The sequence below is a fragment of the Ranitomeya imitator genome, chromosome 1, assembly GCF_032444005.1.
Source record: "Ranitomeya imitator isolate aRanImi1 chromosome 1, aRanImi1.pri, whole genome shotgun sequence".
Taxonomy (NCBI): Eukaryota; Metazoa; Chordata; class Amphibia; order Anura; family Dendrobatidae; genus Ranitomeya; species Ranitomeya imitator.
The window spans coordinates 905,256,052-905,275,004 of NC_091282.1; the positions used below are offsets into that span (position 1 = coordinate 905,256,052).

An 18,953-nucleotide genomic window follows, 5' to 3' on the forward strand; every position below is an offset into this window, starting at 1 on the left:
TAATGAAGCAGTTAACGAGCTCACCAGAACACCTGAGGGAGGAAGCTCAGAAGCTGCAGTACCACTTGTGACCACAGGAGTGAATTCAGCCACAGAATTCACAACAGTTAGGGTTGGGATGAAGACTGTGGTGAGGTTTGGGATGAGGTGGGATTAGTTAACCCCTAATTGCCTGCAGGGCTAACTATAAATCTTCTCTCACTGCCCCTCTCATGGAGAAACCACAAAATAAAAAAAACAAAGTTAAGTAAAGGGAGTGGTAGTAGCAGTAGCCGACCCTTTCAAGAGACATGGACTGAGATGTATGGCATTATAGAAAAAAATGGCAGAACATTTTGCGTTCTATGTAGTGAAACGGTAGTAAGCAGAACGTGGAATATAAATAGACATTTTGAAACTAATCATTCCCAGCTCTTGAAAAAAGTGAGGATGAAAGGAAGGAATACATTTCCAGGCAGCTACACCTTCATAAGAGCCAATCTAATTCCATCCTTAAATTTGTAAAAAGCTCTACAAATTTAACATCTGCAAGTCTGAGCATTGCTCACTCCATAGCTCAGCATGGAAAAGCACTCAGTGAGGGAGAATTTATTAAAGAAACTCTCTTAAGATGTGCACCAGTTCTATTTCATGATATGCAGAATAAAGGTGCAATTATTAAGAGAATATCTGAGTTACCACTCAGTAGAAATATCATAAAAGACCGAATAATGAGACTGAACACAAACGTACAACATCAATTAAAGAGAGACATAAGTAATTGTAAATATTTTTCGATCTCTCTTGATGAAACTACTGATGTCACATCACATGCTTAGTTGTTCATTATTGGTCGATATTCTGATGGTCTCACAATGAGAGAAGAGTTGATAAAGTTAGTATCAGTGCCAACAAGTACATCAGGAAGTGAAATATGTAAGGTTGTTATGCAAACATTCTGTGACCTAAGCATTGATATCTCTAAAGTTGTGTCAATGACGACAGATGGGGCACCAAACATGGTGGGGAAAAAAGTCGGATATGTTAAATTGTTTACGGAAGGTATTGGACATCCGATTGTGCCTTTTCATTGTATTATCCATCAGGAGGCTTTATGTGCCAACGCAGGATTCACTGACTTAAACGACTTAATGTCAATTGTTACAAAAATAGTTAATTTAATATCTGCTCGCCCCCTTCACAAGCGAGAATTCTCTGCACTTTTACTGGAGGTTGATTCCACCTACAGTGGACTGCTGATGTACAATAATGTAAGATGGCTGAGCCGAGGCAAAGTTCTTGAGCGCTTTGTGGAGTGCTTTGAAGAAATTAAGGTATTTCTTGAGGATAAGGATCTGGGAAACTTTCCTCAGCTCTATGATTCTAAGTGGGTCAACAACCTGATGTTTTTTACAGATCTCTCTGTTCATAGTAATGAACTGAACTTAAAGCTACAAGGTTTTGGCAAAAGTATTGACGTTATGTTTGGATACATAAAAGCTTTTGAAAGTAAACTTAAAATTTTCAAGCGAGATGTAGAAACTAAAACTTATAAGTAGGATTGAGCGAAACGGATCGTTCATTTTCAAAAGTCGCCAACTTTTGGCAAAGTCAGGTTTCATGAAACCCGACCCGAACCCTGTGTGGGGTCGGCCATGCGGTACTTTCGCACCAAAGTCGCGTTTCGTATGACGCGCTTGGCGCCATTTTTTCAGCCAATGAAGGAGCATGGGCAGAGTGATGACATAGGTCTTAGGGGCGTGGACACCTATCGTGATCTTGTCACTTGTGCGCTGTAGCGATTTGAAATGTGTAACACCAGCTTTTCTGTTCAGGGACGGAGGGGAGAGAGAGAGAGAGAGAAAGAGAGAGAGAGAGAGGGAGAGGGAGAGAGAGAGAGAGAGAGAGAGAGAGAGAGAAAAAAAAAATTCCCATTGACTTTGCATTGGGTTTCGTGCTTCGGTCAATCCCCGACTTTTCACCATAATCGGCCGATTTCACTCGACTCGACTTTAGAGATAGTCGGGTTTCGCCAAACCTGACTTGACCCTAAAAAAGTTAAAGTCGCTCAACCCTACTTATAAGTATTTTCCTCGAGTAACAAAGTATTTTGAGAAGTCCAGTGCAGCTGTACAAAATGAAATGGAACCCTTGCATATAAAGTACCAGCTTGTTTTAGACTCGTTACTGGACCAGTTCAGTGATAGATTTAATCAATTTAGAAGCCTAGAACAGACCATGAAAATAATTATGTATCCTGATGTAGTAGTCTACAGTAGTTTGGAATTAAATGGTTTCCAGTGGATACAAATTGATGATTTGGAGATGCAACTTGCAGAATTTCAGGACAGCATCTGGGCTCAGGTGTTTGTTGACTTGAGGTCAAAGGTTGAGAATCTAGAAAGGTGCCGCTTGGAGAATCAAGAGGAGTGCCACTATGAACAGGAAATTTGGATTGCCTGGAATAGGTTACCAGACACTTTTAGCACCCTGAAAAATATAGCAATGGCTTTACTCACTATTTTTCCCTCTACCTACTTTTGTGAGACCTTATTCTCAGCATTAAATAATATCAAAACCAACAAAAGAAACAGATTGACAGATGACCTTAGTAGCGCTTGCTTGGGCTTGAAGTGTACAAAATACCAACCTTCAATTGAACATTTAGCCAATGAAATTCAGCAACAAAAAAGTCACTAAATCAGTGATGGCGAACCTGTGACAGTCCAGCTGTTGCAAAACTACAATTCCCATCATGCCTGGCCATTCAAAGCAAAAGCTTTGGCTGTGAAGACATGATGGGAATTGTAGTTTTGCAACAGCTGGAGTGCCACAGGTTCGCCATCACTGGAAGAATTCCCCCTCCCCCTCACTTATCTTAGTTCACGGCACCCCACACAAGTTAAATAATAGCAAGACCAAGGTGACACCCCACCCAAGTTATGTTCGTTTTTTGGCGAATTTTGACACACCAAGCTCAAAAGGTTGCCCATCACTGGCCTAAACAATGCAGAAGGATTGCTACAGCATACATTTGGTGTATCTTCATAGCTCAGAAGTTGGGGCTGAGACTACTAAGGAAGAAACTCCAAAAGTGGTCAGGGAAAACACCAGAAGAGCAGCAGGTATTCATGTGGAGCTACAGCAGTGGTCTCAAACCATTCTTATCTTGAGAGCCACATTCAGCTTTGAAAAATGGTCACAAGCCACATTATATGAGAAAAAAAAAATGTTAACAGCAGTATAATCAATAGAATAAAAGGAAACAACTGAAACAAGAGGTTGGAGGATGGCTCCTGACTAATTCCTCAGCTTCCACAGTCGCTATTGACTTAGATATTTATGTGGTTAAGCTGCCAGGATTGGAGTTATCTCAGGTCCTGGATGAGTTATGCGTGGCTCTCACTGTTTAGGCTGTGTGCACACCTTCCGGATTTTTTGCGTTTTTTTCGCGTTTTTCGCTATAAAAACGAGATAAAAACAGCTTAAAAAATGCATACATATGCATCCCATCATTTATAATGCATTCCGCAATTTTTGTGCATATGTTGTGTTTTTTTCACGGAAAAAAAACGCATCACGGTAAAAAACGCAGCATGTTCATTAATTTTGCGGATTTTTTGCGGATTTCCCACTATATTATTGCATTGAGAACCTCCGGAAAAATCCACAAAAACGCCTAAAAAAAAACCGCATGCGGATTTCTTGCAGAAAATGTCCGGTATTGTTCATGAAATTTCTGCAAGAAATCCTGACGTGTGCATATAGCCTAAAGGCTGTTTTCAGAGTGCCCCCAACAAGGCTGGTCAGCTGAGTATATCCGCAGAGGCTGTTTTCAGAATACCCCCCCAGAGACTGTTTTCAGGGTACCCCAAAAAAGCTGCTTTGCAGAGTACCCCCAACATGGCTGTTTTGCAGAGTATCCCCCGCCTCCAAAAAAACACAAAAACAGTGGTACTCTTCAGTGGAATGTTAAGTGATTTTTCTATCCACATTTGTTTGCAGGGCAATTTTCCTGCTCTTACCCCCATTTTATTTTCTTTTACAGACCCACAGCCATTTTCCAACCATTTTATAGCACAAAACTGGCATCGCCATTGTTCTTCTATGGAGTTCGGGTCAAAGTATGGATAGAATTCTGATACCTGAACCGAACTTTGGTTGAACCCGACGAACCCGAACATCCACGGGTCCGCTCATCCCTATTGGTGATGTCATGCTTACAGATACATAAAGCGCTGTGGAATATGTTGGCGCTACATAAATAAACACTAATAGTATTATTATACCTGTCAGACACCATCAGCAGGTATTATACACCTGTTCTATTTATTAAAATAGCACAGGCGCACGATACCAGCTGATCATGCACATGTCCCTGGAGGTATCTATAGACAGGACATAACAATATAGAAGTGACTGAAGATGGAGTGATCCTTATCAGACTGTAGTCTTCTCTGGGTTGGCACCGTCAACAGTGGCGCGTAACATCTCAACACAGTCTCGGGAAGCGGGTGGATTTACCGTACTTAAAGGTGTCTAGCATGGTACTGAGTCCAACATAGAGACCGGTGGAGCGGGACTTTGCTCTGCGGCGTACACAGATCCTGGGTGACAGGGCTCGGGCCTAGTCCTCTGCCTCTCTCGGCGTCGCACACCTGATACAGTCCCTGATGTCAAGTCTGCGTCTCCTCTAGTCGCGGAGGATGGCGGGGGTCTATCGCCTAGTAGTACATCAGCAGTGGGCTGAAGGAGTTTCGTTGGCTCGGGCTATATACACGGCACACTCTGTCCTGTCAGCAGACACCACACCCAACTCATCACTCGGCTTTCCCGCCCTGGCTCTGCTCTGTGCACATAGCTCTGCACGGCTCCACTGGCACACTAATCCCCCCAGTACTACAGCTCCTTTCCTCCTGGATGGCAGCAGCACAGCCAGTCACAGGCCTGATACTCTCAGGTGGGGGACGGGGCAGCCGCTCACTGCTCTCATCCGTGCTGCTCTCCGTGCTGCTCTGCACCGGCGTCTGACTGACTGGCTTCGTGCGCATTTTTCCCTTTTTGTCCCCGATGCTGTGTGCTCTCTGCAGCGCCCCAGAGACCTGGTCGTTGCAGTATGGCCCCAAGGTGAGTAGCGGTATGTCCGATGGCACTAAAGAGTTCTCCTGACCAGGTATCACCAGAACACATTACACTTCACACTCCGGCCACTAGGGGGAGAAAAAGGCTTCATTTATTGGGCCACTCCTCACACTGGTAAAACTAGGGGCTGGGGAGGAAGTTAGTCAGAAGCTGACTGGGTTGGAACCAGGCAACATCCCGTGGCAGGGGGTGTTGCGGGGAGAAGACACAGGGGGTCCCTGTCAGGCGTGGGAACCTGGCAGGTGCCTAGCGACAGAACAGAACGTTACGGAACCGTGCCTGCACACCTTGCGGCGGTATCCTAAGGAAGAGACAAGAGGGGAAGAATATTGTGGAACAGTGTAAACGAGATCAGCACAAAGGAGAGCCAGTAAGAGTCGTGCCGAGAGAGGAAGGCAACATCTTACTGAGGCGCGTAGTCGGTGGCCGGATCACTGTAGGAGTAACTGACTTCACGCATTACTTCAAATTCCGCTGGACAGTCAATTATAGGTTGGCTGTCTACCTTCTACACCTACGAAGACATAGGGGGCAACATTGGGAGAGGGGCATCTCTAGGGTCTCGGAAGACCTCCAAGCCTTCCCGTCAAACGGGTGGCGCCCTAGCCATAACATATCTGGGGGACGTTAGAAACTAGCAACATCTGGAACCAAAGAAAGAGAGAGAGAGAAAGCTGTAGAGAATGAACGAAAGAGAACAGCAGTTGTGAGGACTATTCCGAGTGCTCAGCAGGGTAGGACTACAACACACAGGCGCTATTGGTAGGCAACGATTTCCATCTGCGAGGGAAACTCTGGATGTGCCCATCGGACCGGCTGGTCTCTGATAGCCCGGTTGAACGTGCTCTGGACTGGGTGTACTGAAGCCTTCAGTAAAAGGTAAAGAGACTGCAACCCTGTGTCCTCGTTATTGCCTGCACCTCACACCATCACCATCCCCCCTACTGGGAAGCCCTGGGGACATACTTCACCTGTGGGAAGGTATACCATCCAGCTGTCATTCCATCACCCCAGCGGACCCTACAGCAGCGTAGGTCACCCTGACCGAACACCACAGGTGGCGTCACAAACTCCTGACAGACTTTACCACCACCTTTATTGGACGCCCCTTAGCAGGGTCGCGGACCGGGTCTAGCCACCGTGACAGCCTCAGAACCGAACCAGAGAGGCCCGGTACCGAAACGTTGTGGCCCTGTGTCTGGGGGCGCTTCAACTTGGCGTCACGAACAGGATCGTACTTAAGCCTGAAAAATTGGGTCATGTGTGCCTTGGAACTGTGATTGAACCGTGTTGGACTGTGATTTATTACAAAGACTGTGTATTGTTATCTGCCGCAAGCTTCCCGCCAAAACTGCCGCCATTGTAGCGCCACGAGGAGCGCAAGAGAAGAAGAAGGGCGTGGAAGTAGGCGTGAGCGAGCTGAAAAGCGCGAAAAGTAATGGCCGCCCAGTCTAAATATTTCTGCACCGTGAGGACGTGTCCGTCAGCAGCAGAGATCCGCCTCCTGATCCTCAATGGGGGGTGGAGGAACAAGAAACATAACCGCCCACGAAGAAGAGAGCGGGAAAGAGACCAGGAGGCGACCCACGTGGAGGACGCCATGGCCAGCAGCTCAGACCCAGACTGCGGGGTTGAAGCAGAGGGCTCCCCCAGCTACCCGGATGAGCCCAGCAGCCAAACGTCCACTACTGGGACCGGTCTCCTGCAGAATGAGATGGAAGATCTCATGGAGCAGCTGCTCCAGTGGCGGCTGGAGGCTAAGGCACCGTGCCAAGAGACACCGGCGGAAGAACCCCTGATTCCGGACCCTCTGCTAACACCGGAGCCGACCGCAAGGGAAGAAGTCGCCTTGATCGGTGAGTCTGCTGACCCCGTCCCGCCGGCAAAGGACCTGTTAATCGGCCCAGTCGCAGCGCCTCCTCTCCCTGGGACCCATAGACTCCAGCGCCTTCCACAATGGGACCAACCCACGGGCATGGAGCACTTCCTCAAGGCCCCGATCTCGCCGCTTACCATACCAGGCGAGGTCTATGCAGAGCGTACGGTGTGCCGCTGGGTGAACCCGGGATCGAACATCATGGAGTTCCCTGGAGTGCAGACACAGGAGGGAGAGATGGTGGAGGCCCTTAGCTGGGAGCAGTACCAGGGCCAGCTGGATCGGCGGTGGGAGGAAACAGAGAGACAGCACCAGGCCCAGTGGGAAGCCCACTACTGGCGGGACCTTGAAGTGAAGGATCGGGCCCGCAAGGACCGTGCCACTCACCAGGCCCCACGCAGGCAGGGCACCGTCATTGAGTTCCGGATCCGTGGGGGATGGGGCTTCATTAAGGAGCCGGACCTATATTCCGAGGTCATTGTAAACCGGAGGGATGTAGAGTCCCATCTTAGAGAAGGCCACCCGGATCGGGACTTGTACAAGGGGGACAAAGTGACCTACACCCGGCACTTCGGGGAGAGGGGTTGGTTCGCCCTGAATGTGTGCAAGCAACCAGCCCCCATGTTGTCATCAACCAAAGCGGCGGAGAAGTCATCCCCCATAGCGAGGGTGCCCCCTTGTGATCGAACCACGACTGTCACTAAGACCACGGTGGTGACCCCTACATGCACTGTTGTAAAGACCACCACCTGTACTGTGGATACTGTTACTACGGTGGTGGCGGAGAGCTCGACATCGGAAGAGGTTGGCGTCTCGGTTGCTGCGAGGTCCAGCACAGTTGCAACACAGACCCATGACTGGAGTCCAGGAGCTCCTGTGACCACGCCGAGTGCCCATGCGTACCCGGCGGGATGGCCCCGCCCACTGCTGCCGGCGGAGCTGTCCCGGTCATCAGAATCGCTGAAATAAACCTCGAAGACCTGAAAATTTGTAAATAGTTAACTGTTCCTGCTGCTACCTCCAAACCCGTCTAGGGTTAACTCCTAGGGATCCCTTTGTTGACCCGGGATCCCTATTGTTTTCTATTGTTTGTCCTTTTTCTACTGTTCATCACTGTTTAAAGACTGCCGAATCATGGACGGTGAATGATTCACAAACTGGTCTTGTAAATAGTTGCACCTTCTTAAAGGTGCCCCCTACTGGTTTTATAAGTCAAAGAAGACTTTGCGAAGACTTTGCGAAGACTTTGTGAAGACTTGCTGCAGAAAGACTTGCTTGCCGAAAAGAGAATCTGCACAGAGACTTGGGTCCCTCTTAAAGGGAATGTGTGATGATTGTTTTACTGAAACGTTAATAATGTTAAAGGATTTAGAAATTTTTGATAATGTTAATAAAGATTGAGGACAGGAAAGTCTGAAGTGAGCCCATAGGGGTTAGAGAGAGAGTCCTCCTGAGAAAAGTAGAAAGATGGTCGGCACAATGGCAGTAGGCTCAGCCAAAGGAGCTAGGCGGTCCTGCATTGGCGAAGTGAGAACGGAAAAGAAAGTTGAGTTGTTATAGTACTTGTTAGTAGGCCTTTAGTGGGTTCAGCTTATACGCCCTTAAAGGAAGAGTTAGGTTAATGTTCGAAAATTTTTGCACTTAGTAGAATACCCGGCTGGGTACAGAAAGTTATTTATAGTCTAAATGTTATTTAAAAATATTTAATCCTGTTATTGTTTGTAACGTTCAAGTGTCCTTACCTCCCATAAAGGGAAGCACCTTTTCTATTTATTGTTCTTAGCATTTAAAAAAATTTTTGTATGTCTTTCACCGCATTATATTGTTGTTCTTCTCACCAGTCCAGGAGTACTGGATTTAACCGGGGGGGAGTGCAGCGCCCCAGAGACCTGGTCGTTGCAGTATGGCCCCAAGGCGAGTAGCGGTACGTCCGATGGCACTAAAGAGTTCTCCTGACCAGGTATCACCAGAACACATTACACTTCACACTCCGGCCACTAGGGGGAGAAAAAGGCTTCATTTATTGGGCCACTCCTCACACTGGTAAAACTAGGGGCTGGGGAGGAAGTTAGTCAGAGGCTGACTGGGTTGGAACCAGGCAACATCCCGTGGCAGGGGGTGTTGCGGGGAGAAGACACAGGGGGTCCCTGTCAGGCGTGGGAACCTGGCAGGTGCCTAGCGACAGAACAGAACGTTACGGAACCGTGCCTGCACACCTTGCGGCGGTATCCTAAGGAAGAGACAAGAGGGGAAGAATATTGTGGAACAGTGTAAATGAGATCAGCACAAAGGAGAGCCAGTAAGAGTCATGTCGAGAGAGGAAGGCAACATCTTACTGAGGCGCGTAGTCGGTGGCCGGATCACCGTAGGAGTAACTGACTCCACGCATTACTTCAAATTCCGCTGGACAGTCAATTATAGGTTGGCTGTCTACCTTCTACACCTACGAAGACATAGGGGGCAACATTGGGAGACGGGCGTCTCTAGGGTCCCGGAAGACCTCCAAGCCTTCCCGTCAAACAGGTGGCGTCCTAGCCATAACATATCTGGGGGACGTTAGAAACTAGCAACATCTGGGACCAAAGAAAGAGAGAGAGAGAAAGCTGTAGAGAATGAACGAAAGAGAACAGCAGTTGTGAGGACTATTCCGAGTGCTCAGCAGGGTAGGACTACAACACACAGGCGCTATTGGTAGGCAACGATTTCCATCTGCGAGGGAAACTCTGGATGTGCCCATCGGACCGGCCGGTCTCTGATAGTCCGGTTGAACGTGCTCTGGACTGGGTGTACTGAAGCCTTCAGTAAAAGGTCAAGAGACTGCAACCCTGTGTCCTCGTTATTGCCTGCACCTCACATCACCACCATCCACCCTACTGGGAAGCCCTGGGGACATACTTCACCTGTGGGAAGGTATACCATCCAGCTGCCATTCCATCACCCCAGCGGACCCTACAGCAGCGTAGGTCACCCTGACCGAACACCACAGGTGGCGTCACGAACTCCTGACAGACTTTACCACCACCTTTATTGGACGCCCCTTAGCAGGGTCGCGGACCAGGTCTAGCCACCGTGACAGCCTCAGAACCGAACCAGAGAGGCCCGGTACCGAAACGTCGTGGCCCTGTGTCTGGGGGCGCTCCACTCTCCAACGGCTCTCCCCGCCCCTTCTGTCAGCAGGAAGCTCCGTCTTGTCTTGCAAGTGCTTCCCATCGGTTGCAGAGGAAGGTCTGCCTCCTTAAAGCTTCCCCCCGGGAACAGAGGATGCAGCCCTTTCAGTTCCAGACCGGGCATGCAGGTACCCGCGGTCTGGTCTATCTTCTTACACGTGAACAGCAGCAAATATGCATATATCCAATTTAATAAGACAGGTGCCAATGGCGCATTCATCTTGTCAAGGATCTGTAGCCATGACGTCACTTGTACCAATCATCTCCCCAAATGGAAGTGTTGCAGAGTAGAGATGAGCGAACCCAAACTGAACTCTGGTGCTGAACTCTGAACAAGGATTTCTCATAGAAGTAGGTTTTAGTGTTCGCAGTTCCCACAATTAAGCTTTTTGAAAGGCTACAGCACAGCTAATCAACAAGATTTTTGGCTGTGGGCTGTTGTGAATTCTGTGGCTGAGTTCACTTCTGTGGTCACAAGTGGTATTGCAGTCTCTGGGCTTCCTCCCTCAGGTGTTTTGGTGAGCTCGTTGGCTGCCTTGCTATTTAGCTCCACCTGAGTCTGTCTTCCTTGCTCCTTGTCAATGTTCCAGTGTTGGATCTGAGCTACTGCATCTTTCCTTGGGCCTGCTGCTCTGCTAGATAAGTGCTTCTAGTTTGTTTTCTGTTTTTTCTGTCCAGCTTGCTATTAACTTTTGCTGGAAGCTCTGAGAAGCAAAGGGGTGCACCGCCGTGCTGTTAGTTCGGCACGGTGGGTCTTTTTTGCCCCTTTGCGTGGTTTTCGTTTTAGGGTTTTTTGTAGACTGCATAGTTCTCTTTGCTATCCTCGCTCTGTCTAGAATATCGGGCCTCACTTTGCTGAATCTATTTCATTCCTACGTTTGTCTTTTCATCTTGCTAACAGTCATTATATGTGGGGGGCTGCCTATTCCTTTGGGGTATTTCTCTGAGGTAAGTCAGGCTTGTATTTCTATCTTCAGGCTAGTCAGCTCCTCAGGCAGTGCCGAGTTGCATAGGTAGTGATAGGCGCAATCCACTGCTGCTTATAGTTGTGTGAGGATAGATCAGGTACTGCAGTCTACAGAGATTCCACGTCTCAGAGCTCGTCCTATTGTTTTTGGTTATTGCCAGATCTCTGTATGTGCGCTGATTACTGCACGCTGTGTTGCCTGATTGCCAGCCATAACAGTACAAGGAGCCACACCAATGATTCCCAATAGAGGGAAAAAAGAAATCCTGACATCATTTTTTTTTCTTAGCTCTGTCTTCAGTCTTTTTTTTCCCCTAGACATTAGAGTGCTTCAGGACACAGCTGTGGACATGGATATTCAGGCTCTGTGCTCCTCAATGGATAATCTCGTTGTAAATGTACAAAAGATTCAAGATACTATTGATCAGAAATCGATGCTAGAACCAAGAATTCCGATTCCTGATTTGTTTTTTGGTGACAGAACTAAGTTCCTGAGCTTCAGAAATAATTGTAAGCTATTTTTGGCCTTGAAACCTCATTCTTCTGGTAATCCTATTCAACAGGTTTTGATTATTATTTCTTTTTTGCGCGGCGACCCACAGGACTGGGCGTTTTCTCTTGCACCAGGAGATTCTGCATTGAGTAATGTTGATGCATTTTTCCAGGCGCTGGGATTGCTTTACGATGAGCCTAATTCAGTGGATCAGGCTGAGAAAAATCTGCTGGCATTATGCCAGGGTCAGGATGATGTAGAAGTATATTGTCAGAAATTTAGGAAGTGGTCAGTACTCACTCTGTGGAATGAATCTGCACTAGCGGCTTTGTTCAGAAAGGGTCTCTCTGAAGCTCTTAAGGATGTAATGGTGGGATTTCCTATGCCTGCTGGTTTGAATGAGTCTATGTCCTTGGCCATTCAGATCGGTCGTCGCTTGCGCGAGCGTAAATCTGTGCACCATCTGGCGGTATTGTCTGAGAGTAAACCTGAGCCTATGCAGTGCGACAGGACTATGACTAAAGTAGAACGGCAAGAACACAGACGTCTGAACAGACTGTGTTTCTATTGTGGTGATTCTACTCATGCTATTTCTAATTGTCCTAAACGCACTAGGCGGTTCGATAGCTCTGCCGTTATTGGTACTGTACAGTCCAAATTCCTTTTGTCCATTACCTTAATGTGCTCTTTGTCATCGTATTCTGTCATGGCGTTTGTGGATTCAGGCGCTGCCCTGAATCTGATGGATTTGGATTATGCTAAACGTTGTGGATTTTTCTTGGAGCCTTTGCGGTGTCCTATTCCGTTGAGAGGAATTGATGCTACACCTTTGGCCAAGAATAAGCCTCAGTACTGGGCCCAGCTGACCATGTGCATGGCTCCTGCACATCAGGAAGTTATTCGCTTTCTGGTACTGCATAATTTGCATGATGTGGTCGTGTTGGGGTTGCCATGGCTACAAACCCATAATCCAGTATTGGATTGGAACTCTATGTCGGTAACCAGCTGGGGTTGTCAGGGAGTACATGGTGATGTTCCATTTTTGTCTATTTCGTCATCCATTCCTTCTGACATCCCAGAGTTCTTGTCTGACTTTCAGGATGTATTTGAAGAGTCCAAGTCTGATGCCCTACCTCCGCATAGGAATTGTGATTGTGCTATTGATTTGATTCCTGGTAGTAAATTCCCTAAGGGTCGTTTATTTAATTTGTCCGTACCTGAACACACCGCTATGCGCAGTTATGTGAAGGAGTCCCTGGAGAAGGGACATATTCGCCCATCGTCGTCACCATTGGGAGCAGGGTTCTTTTTTGTAGCCAAGAAGGATGGTTCGCTAAGACCGTGTATTGATTACCGCCTTCTTAATAAGATCACTGTTAAATTTCAGTATCCCTTGCCATTGATTTCTGACTTGTTTGCTCGGATTAAGGGGGCTAGTTGGTTTACTAAGATTGATCTTCGTGGTGCGTATAATCTGGTGAGAATCAGGCAGGGAGATGAATGGAAAACGGCATTTAATACGCCCGAGGGTCATTTTGAGTATCTGGTGATGCCGTTCGGACTTGCCAATGCTCCATCTGTTTTTCAGTCTTTTATGCATGACATTTTCCGTGAGTATCTGGATAAATTCTTGATTGTTTACTTGGATGACATTTTGATCTTCTCAGATGATTGGGAGTCTCATGTGAAGCAAGTCAGAATGGTTTTCCAGGTACTGCGTGCTAATTCCTTGTTCGTGAAGGGATCAAAGTGTCTCTTCGGTGTGCAGAAAGTTTCATTTTTGGGGTTCATCTTTTCCCCTTCTACTATCGAGATGGATCCGGTTAAGGTTCAGGCCATCCAGGATTGGACTCAGCCGACATCTCTAAAAAGTCTGCAGAAATTCCTGGGCTTTGCTAATTTTTATCGTCGCTTCATCTGTAATTTTTCTAGCATTGCCAGACCATTGACCGATTTGACCAAGAAGGGTGCTGATTTGGTTAATTGGTCTTCTGCTGCCGTGGAAGCTTTTCAGGAGTTGAAGCGTCGTTTTTGCTGTGCCCCTGTGTTGTGTCAACCTGATGTTTCTCTTCCGTTCCAGGTCGAGGTTGATGCTTCTGAGATTGGTGCAGGGGCGGTTTTGTCACAGAGAGGTTCTGGTTGCTCAGTGTTCAAACCATGTGCTTTCTTTTCCAGGAAATTTTCTGCTGCTGAGCGTAATTATGATGTGGGCAACCGAGAGTTGCTGGCCATGAAGTGGGCATTCGAGGAGTGGCGTCATTGGCTTGAGGGTGCTAAGCATCGCGTGGTGGTATTGACTGATCATAAGAACCTTACTTATCTTGAGTCTGCCAAGCGCTTGAATCCTAGACAGGCCCGTTGGTCGTTATTTTTTGCTCGTTTTGATTTTGTGATTTCATACCTTCCGGGCTCTAAAAATGTGAAGGCGGATGCTCTGTCTAGGAGTTTTGTGCCCGACTCTCCGGGGTTATCTGAGCCGGCGAGTATCCTCAAGGAAGGAGTCATTGTGTCTGCCATCTCCCCTGATTTGCGGAGAGTGTTGCAGAAATTTCAGGCTAATAAACCTGATCGTTGTCCGGCCGAGAAACTGTTCGTCCCTGATAGGTGGACTAGTAAAGTTATCTCTGAACTTCATTGTTCGGTGCTGGCCGGTCATCCAGGAATCTTTGGTACCAGGGAGTTGGTTGCTAGATCCTTCTGGTGGCCATCTCTGTCACGGGATGTGCGTGCTTTTGTGCAGTCCTGTGGAATTTGTGCTAGGGCTAAGCCCTGCTGTTCACGTGCCAGTGGGTTGCTTTTGCCCTTGCCGGTCCCGAAGAGGCCTTGGACACATATTTCGATGGATTTCATTTCTGACCTTCCCGTTTCTCAAAAAATGTCGGTCATTTGGGTGGTCTGTGATCGCTTTTCTAAAATGGTCCATCTGGTGCCCTTGGTTAAATTGCCTTCCTCCTCTGATTTGGTGCCTTTGTTCTTCCAGCATGTGGTTCGTTTACATGGCATTCCTGAGAATATTGTTTCTGACAGAGGTTCCCAGTTTGTCTCAAGGTTCTGGCGAGCCTTTTGTGGTAGGATGGGCATTGACCTATCTTTCTCCTCGGCCTTCCATCCTCAGACTAATGGCCAGACCGAACGAACCAATCAGACCTTGGAAACATATCTGAGATGTTTTGTTTCCGCTGACCAGGATGATTGGGTGTCATTTTTGCCGTTGGCTGAGTTCGCCCTTAATAATCGGGCCAGCTCGGCTACCTTGGTCTCTCCATTTTTCTGCAATTCTGGGTTCCATCCTCGTTTCTCTTCAGGACAGGTTGAGTCTTCGGACTGTCCTGGTGTGGATTCTGTGGTGGACAGGTTGCAGCAGATCTGGACTCAGGTAGTGGACAATTTGACCTTGTCCCAGGAGAAAGCTCAGCTTTTTGCTAATCGCAGACGCCGTGTGGGACCCCGACTTCGTGTTGGGGATCTGGTTTGGTTATCTTCTCGTCATATTCCTATGAAGGTTTCCTCTCCTAAATTTAAACCTCGTTTTATTGGTCCGTATAGGATTTCTGAGATTCTCAATCCGGTGTCTTTTCGTCTGACCCTCCCAGACTCCTTTTCCATACATAATGTATTCCATAGGTCGTTGTTGAGGAGATACGTGGCACCTATGGTTCCATCTGTGGAGCCTCCTGCCCCTGTTTTGGTGGAGGGGGAATTGGAGTATATTGTGGAGAAGATTTTGGATTCTCGTGTCTCTAGACGGAAACTCCAGTATCTGGTCAAATGGAAGGGTTATGCTCAGGAAGATAATTCCTGGGTTTTTGCCTCTGATGTCCATGCCCCAGATCTTGTTCGTGCCTTTCATGTGGCTCATCCTGGTCGGCCTGGGGGTTCTGGTGAGGGTTCGGTGACCCCTCCTCAAGGGGGGGGTACTGTTGTGAATTCTGTGGCTGAGTTCACTTCTGTGGTCACAAGTGGTATTGCAGTCTCTGGGCTTCCTCCCTCAGGTGTTTTGGTGAGCTCGTTGGCTGCCTTGCTATTTAGCTCCACCTGAGTCTGTCTTCCTTGCTCCTTGTCAATGTTCCAGTGTTGGATCTGAGCTACTGCATCTTTCCTTGGGCCTGCTGCTCTGCTAGATAAGTGCTTCTAGTTTGTTTTCTGTTTTTTTCTGTCCAGCTTGCTATTAACTTTTGCTGGAAGCTCTGAGAAGCAAAGGGGTGCACCGCCGTGCTGTTAGTTCGGCACGGTGGGTCTTTTTTGCCCCTTTGCGTGGTTTTCGTTTTAGGGTTTTTTGTAGACTGCATAGTTCTCTTTGCTATCCTCGCTCTGTCTAGAATATCGGGCCTCACTTTGCTGAATCTATTTCATTCCTACGTTTGTCTTTTCATCTTGCTAACAGTCATTATATGTGGGGGGCTGCCTATTCCTTTGGGGTATTTCTCTGAGGTAAGTCAGGCTTGTATTTCTATCTTCAGGCTAGTCAGCTCTTCAGGCAGTGCCGAGTTGCATAGGTAGTGATAGGCGCAATCCACTGCTGCTTATAGTTGTGTGAGGATAGATCAGGTACTGCAGTCTACAGAGATTCCACGTCTCAGAGCTCGTCCTATTGTTTTTGGTTATTGCCAGATCTCTGTATGTGCGCTGATTACTGCACGCTGTGTTGCCTGATTGCCAGCCATAACAGTGGGCATGTCTACAGCCACCACAACCATAATTGGCATGGCTGTGATTGGCCAGTGCACCATGTGACCCAGCCCGTATAACCGCTAGATCATGGGTGGCGCCACCATTCTGCTCTGACTAGTGTGGGGACAGGAAGAAGTTTGAGTGAGGGACAGTGTTGGTTCTGTGGAGATACTCTGCAAAACAGCCTGTGTGGTTGAACTCTGTAAAACAGCTTTCGTGGGTGTAGTCTGCAAAACAGCCTCTGTGGGTGTACTTGGGAAAACAGACTGTTTGGGTGTACGCTGCAAAATTGCCTCTGTGGGGGGATTCTGCAAAATAGCCTGAGTGAGTATACTCTGCAAAACAGCCTGTTGGCAGTGGACAGGCGAATGAGCCTGTCTGTGATCACACCACCTGCCATGCTCAACACATGTTCTGACAGTACACTTGTCACAGGGCATTCCAGCACCTCCAAGGCATAAAGAGCAATCTCAGGCTATGTATTCAATTTGGAGACACAGAAGTACTCAAGAGGCACATTTCGTGTAGTGCCAGATGGATGGCTCACGAAACCACAGCCAACGTATTCATCAAAAAGTAGAAGTGACTGCTGCAATTCTTGGGGCTCAGACTGCTTGCCTGATTTGAAAGGGGGTGAGGTGGAAGACAGATGCCCATGGGCCGCTGGTGCAAACTCTGCTCTTTCAGCAGGGACCAGGTAGAAGACAAAGCAAAGAAACTGGAGGCACTCTCAGCCATCCGATCTAAAACAGCCTCTACTTGTTCTGGCCTTACCATTCGTCCAGTGGTACTCGAGCCTACGAAATTACACATAACTTCCTGTTGCTTGTATGCACCAGAGGTAGATGTTTTATTTGGGCACATAGCAGGCACAGATTGACCACATTCTCTCTCTGCAGCAGCTACAGCACCACCAGCAGCACCATGGCCATGGTCCCCTCTTTGATCTAATTCTTTGCACCCCAGAAAGTGCAGAGTATTACACGGCTTGTATACAGAAAGAGAGTGATCAGTGGACTATTACACTGCCTATATGCAGAATGCCCCCCCACAGAGCTTGTTTCCTGAGTACCCCAGGAGGCTGTTTTGCAAAGTACCCTCACAGAGTACTCCCACAAAGTTTCACCCCTTTAATTCTGAACTATCGTTCATCCCTGTCCTACCCTGCCACTCTTCCTGTTCTGTCCCATTTCCTACCACCACCATGTAACCCTCTACTCCCTGCAAGTGGAGTGCATTTATTGTTAAATAAATACTTTAACTCTTGATCTGCCTCCTGTCCGTGGCGACATCCCGCGTTCCTGCAGATTATTACACACGCGCGGAGCCCGGCAGCTATCTGTAGGCAGGACACAACACTCACAACCTGATATGAAAGTAAATCATAGATGATGGCAGTTTTTTAATTTAATTTCTAAATGGGTTTTGCAAATATTTATTTGCTTGTGACTCGCAGCCAAATCACTACTTTAAATAATCGTGCAAATCCAGTACAACAGCAAGTCACAAACAAACTGCACAATTTAATGTCTAGCTACCAAAGTCACCATGAACTCAAACCAATGTTATTCAATTGGGCTGTTGAGATGACAGATTTTTCACATCTGCCGAGTGTCCATGTTAAAAAAAACTGCAGCATGCACTAGTTTCTTCTGCATTTCGAATGAGACTCGCCTATTCAAGTCTACGGGTGCACAAAAAAATACAAATGCATAATGATCATTTGTATAAGATCTGATTTTTATGGATACATTGCAATTATTAACTTAGGTAAATATTTTGGATTTGTAAGTTGTATTAACTGCTGTATGAATCAGATGCCATATGGATGTTAAAACCCGACCTTCAGATAGCAAACAGATGGCATATGGATGACAATACAGATGAGGAATCATAGTTTTCCTCTGGATCTAAATCCAGAACATATATTTTACATGTTTGCGTGAACTTAGCCTATAGATTATACGATTGTTAGACAATGGACAATTTTAAAACTTACCGAAAGAAAATATCTATATATCTTTTCAACTGGGTTACGTTGTAATTCTGCAAAATATGTTCCCAACGCTGCTCAGGGCTGAGATCCAAGCTAATATTATATCGTGGTGCTGCATAGTCCTTGACTTCAGAGGTCAATGACGGAGAGCAAAAAAGTAATGGTAGCAAAAGATACATCCAAAGCATAGTAGAGATTATCAACTTGATCCACAACACAACTGGCATGGTAAAAGCTCTTACCGGACTGTCACAGGGTCTGCTATGTATATTATTATAATAGAATTGTGTGGGAGGTCACTGTTTGCATGAGCAGAGTCCAAGCATACAAACGGTGCAGCAAAGGTGCACAGTGCAAGGTTGTAAACATGGTAAATGGGTGTTTTGTAAATTATGTAGTACTACACTCTTAGGGTCATTGTGTAAAGATTGGTCTCATGATCTTGATAAAATAGCCTACCCTGAATGACCTCTAATGTCACATGAAAACAATACATATCAGCATGACATTAAAGTTGAGGATATAGAATAATTATCATATGCATTTCAGATGTCCTGACCGACAAATTCCTGCAAAAAGATTTGCTGCCTATGGTCATACATCTGTAGACATTTAGGCCAGGTCTACATGGTGTCTGTTTGAAAAACATGAACACTCTGCTC

General features: G+C 47.0%; 1 protein-coding gene across 1 annotated transcript in view; it reads right to left on the reverse strand.

The window, feature by feature from the left end:
* Positions 1 to 18,536, reverse strand: part of LOC138658207 (N-acylethanolamine-hydrolyzing acid amidase-like) — a 204,626-nt gene extending 186,090 nt beyond the window's left edge. Inside the window, exon 1 of the mRNA XM_069745717.1 lies at positions 18,295 to 18,536. Within this exon, the coding sequence (XP_069601818.1) occupies positions 18,295 to 18,518 (224 nt within the window). The 5' untranslated portion in view covers positions 18,519 to 18,536. The remainder of the gene's footprint in view (positions 1 to 18,294) is intronic.
* Between the last annotated feature and the right edge of the window lie 417 nt (positions 18,537 to 18,953).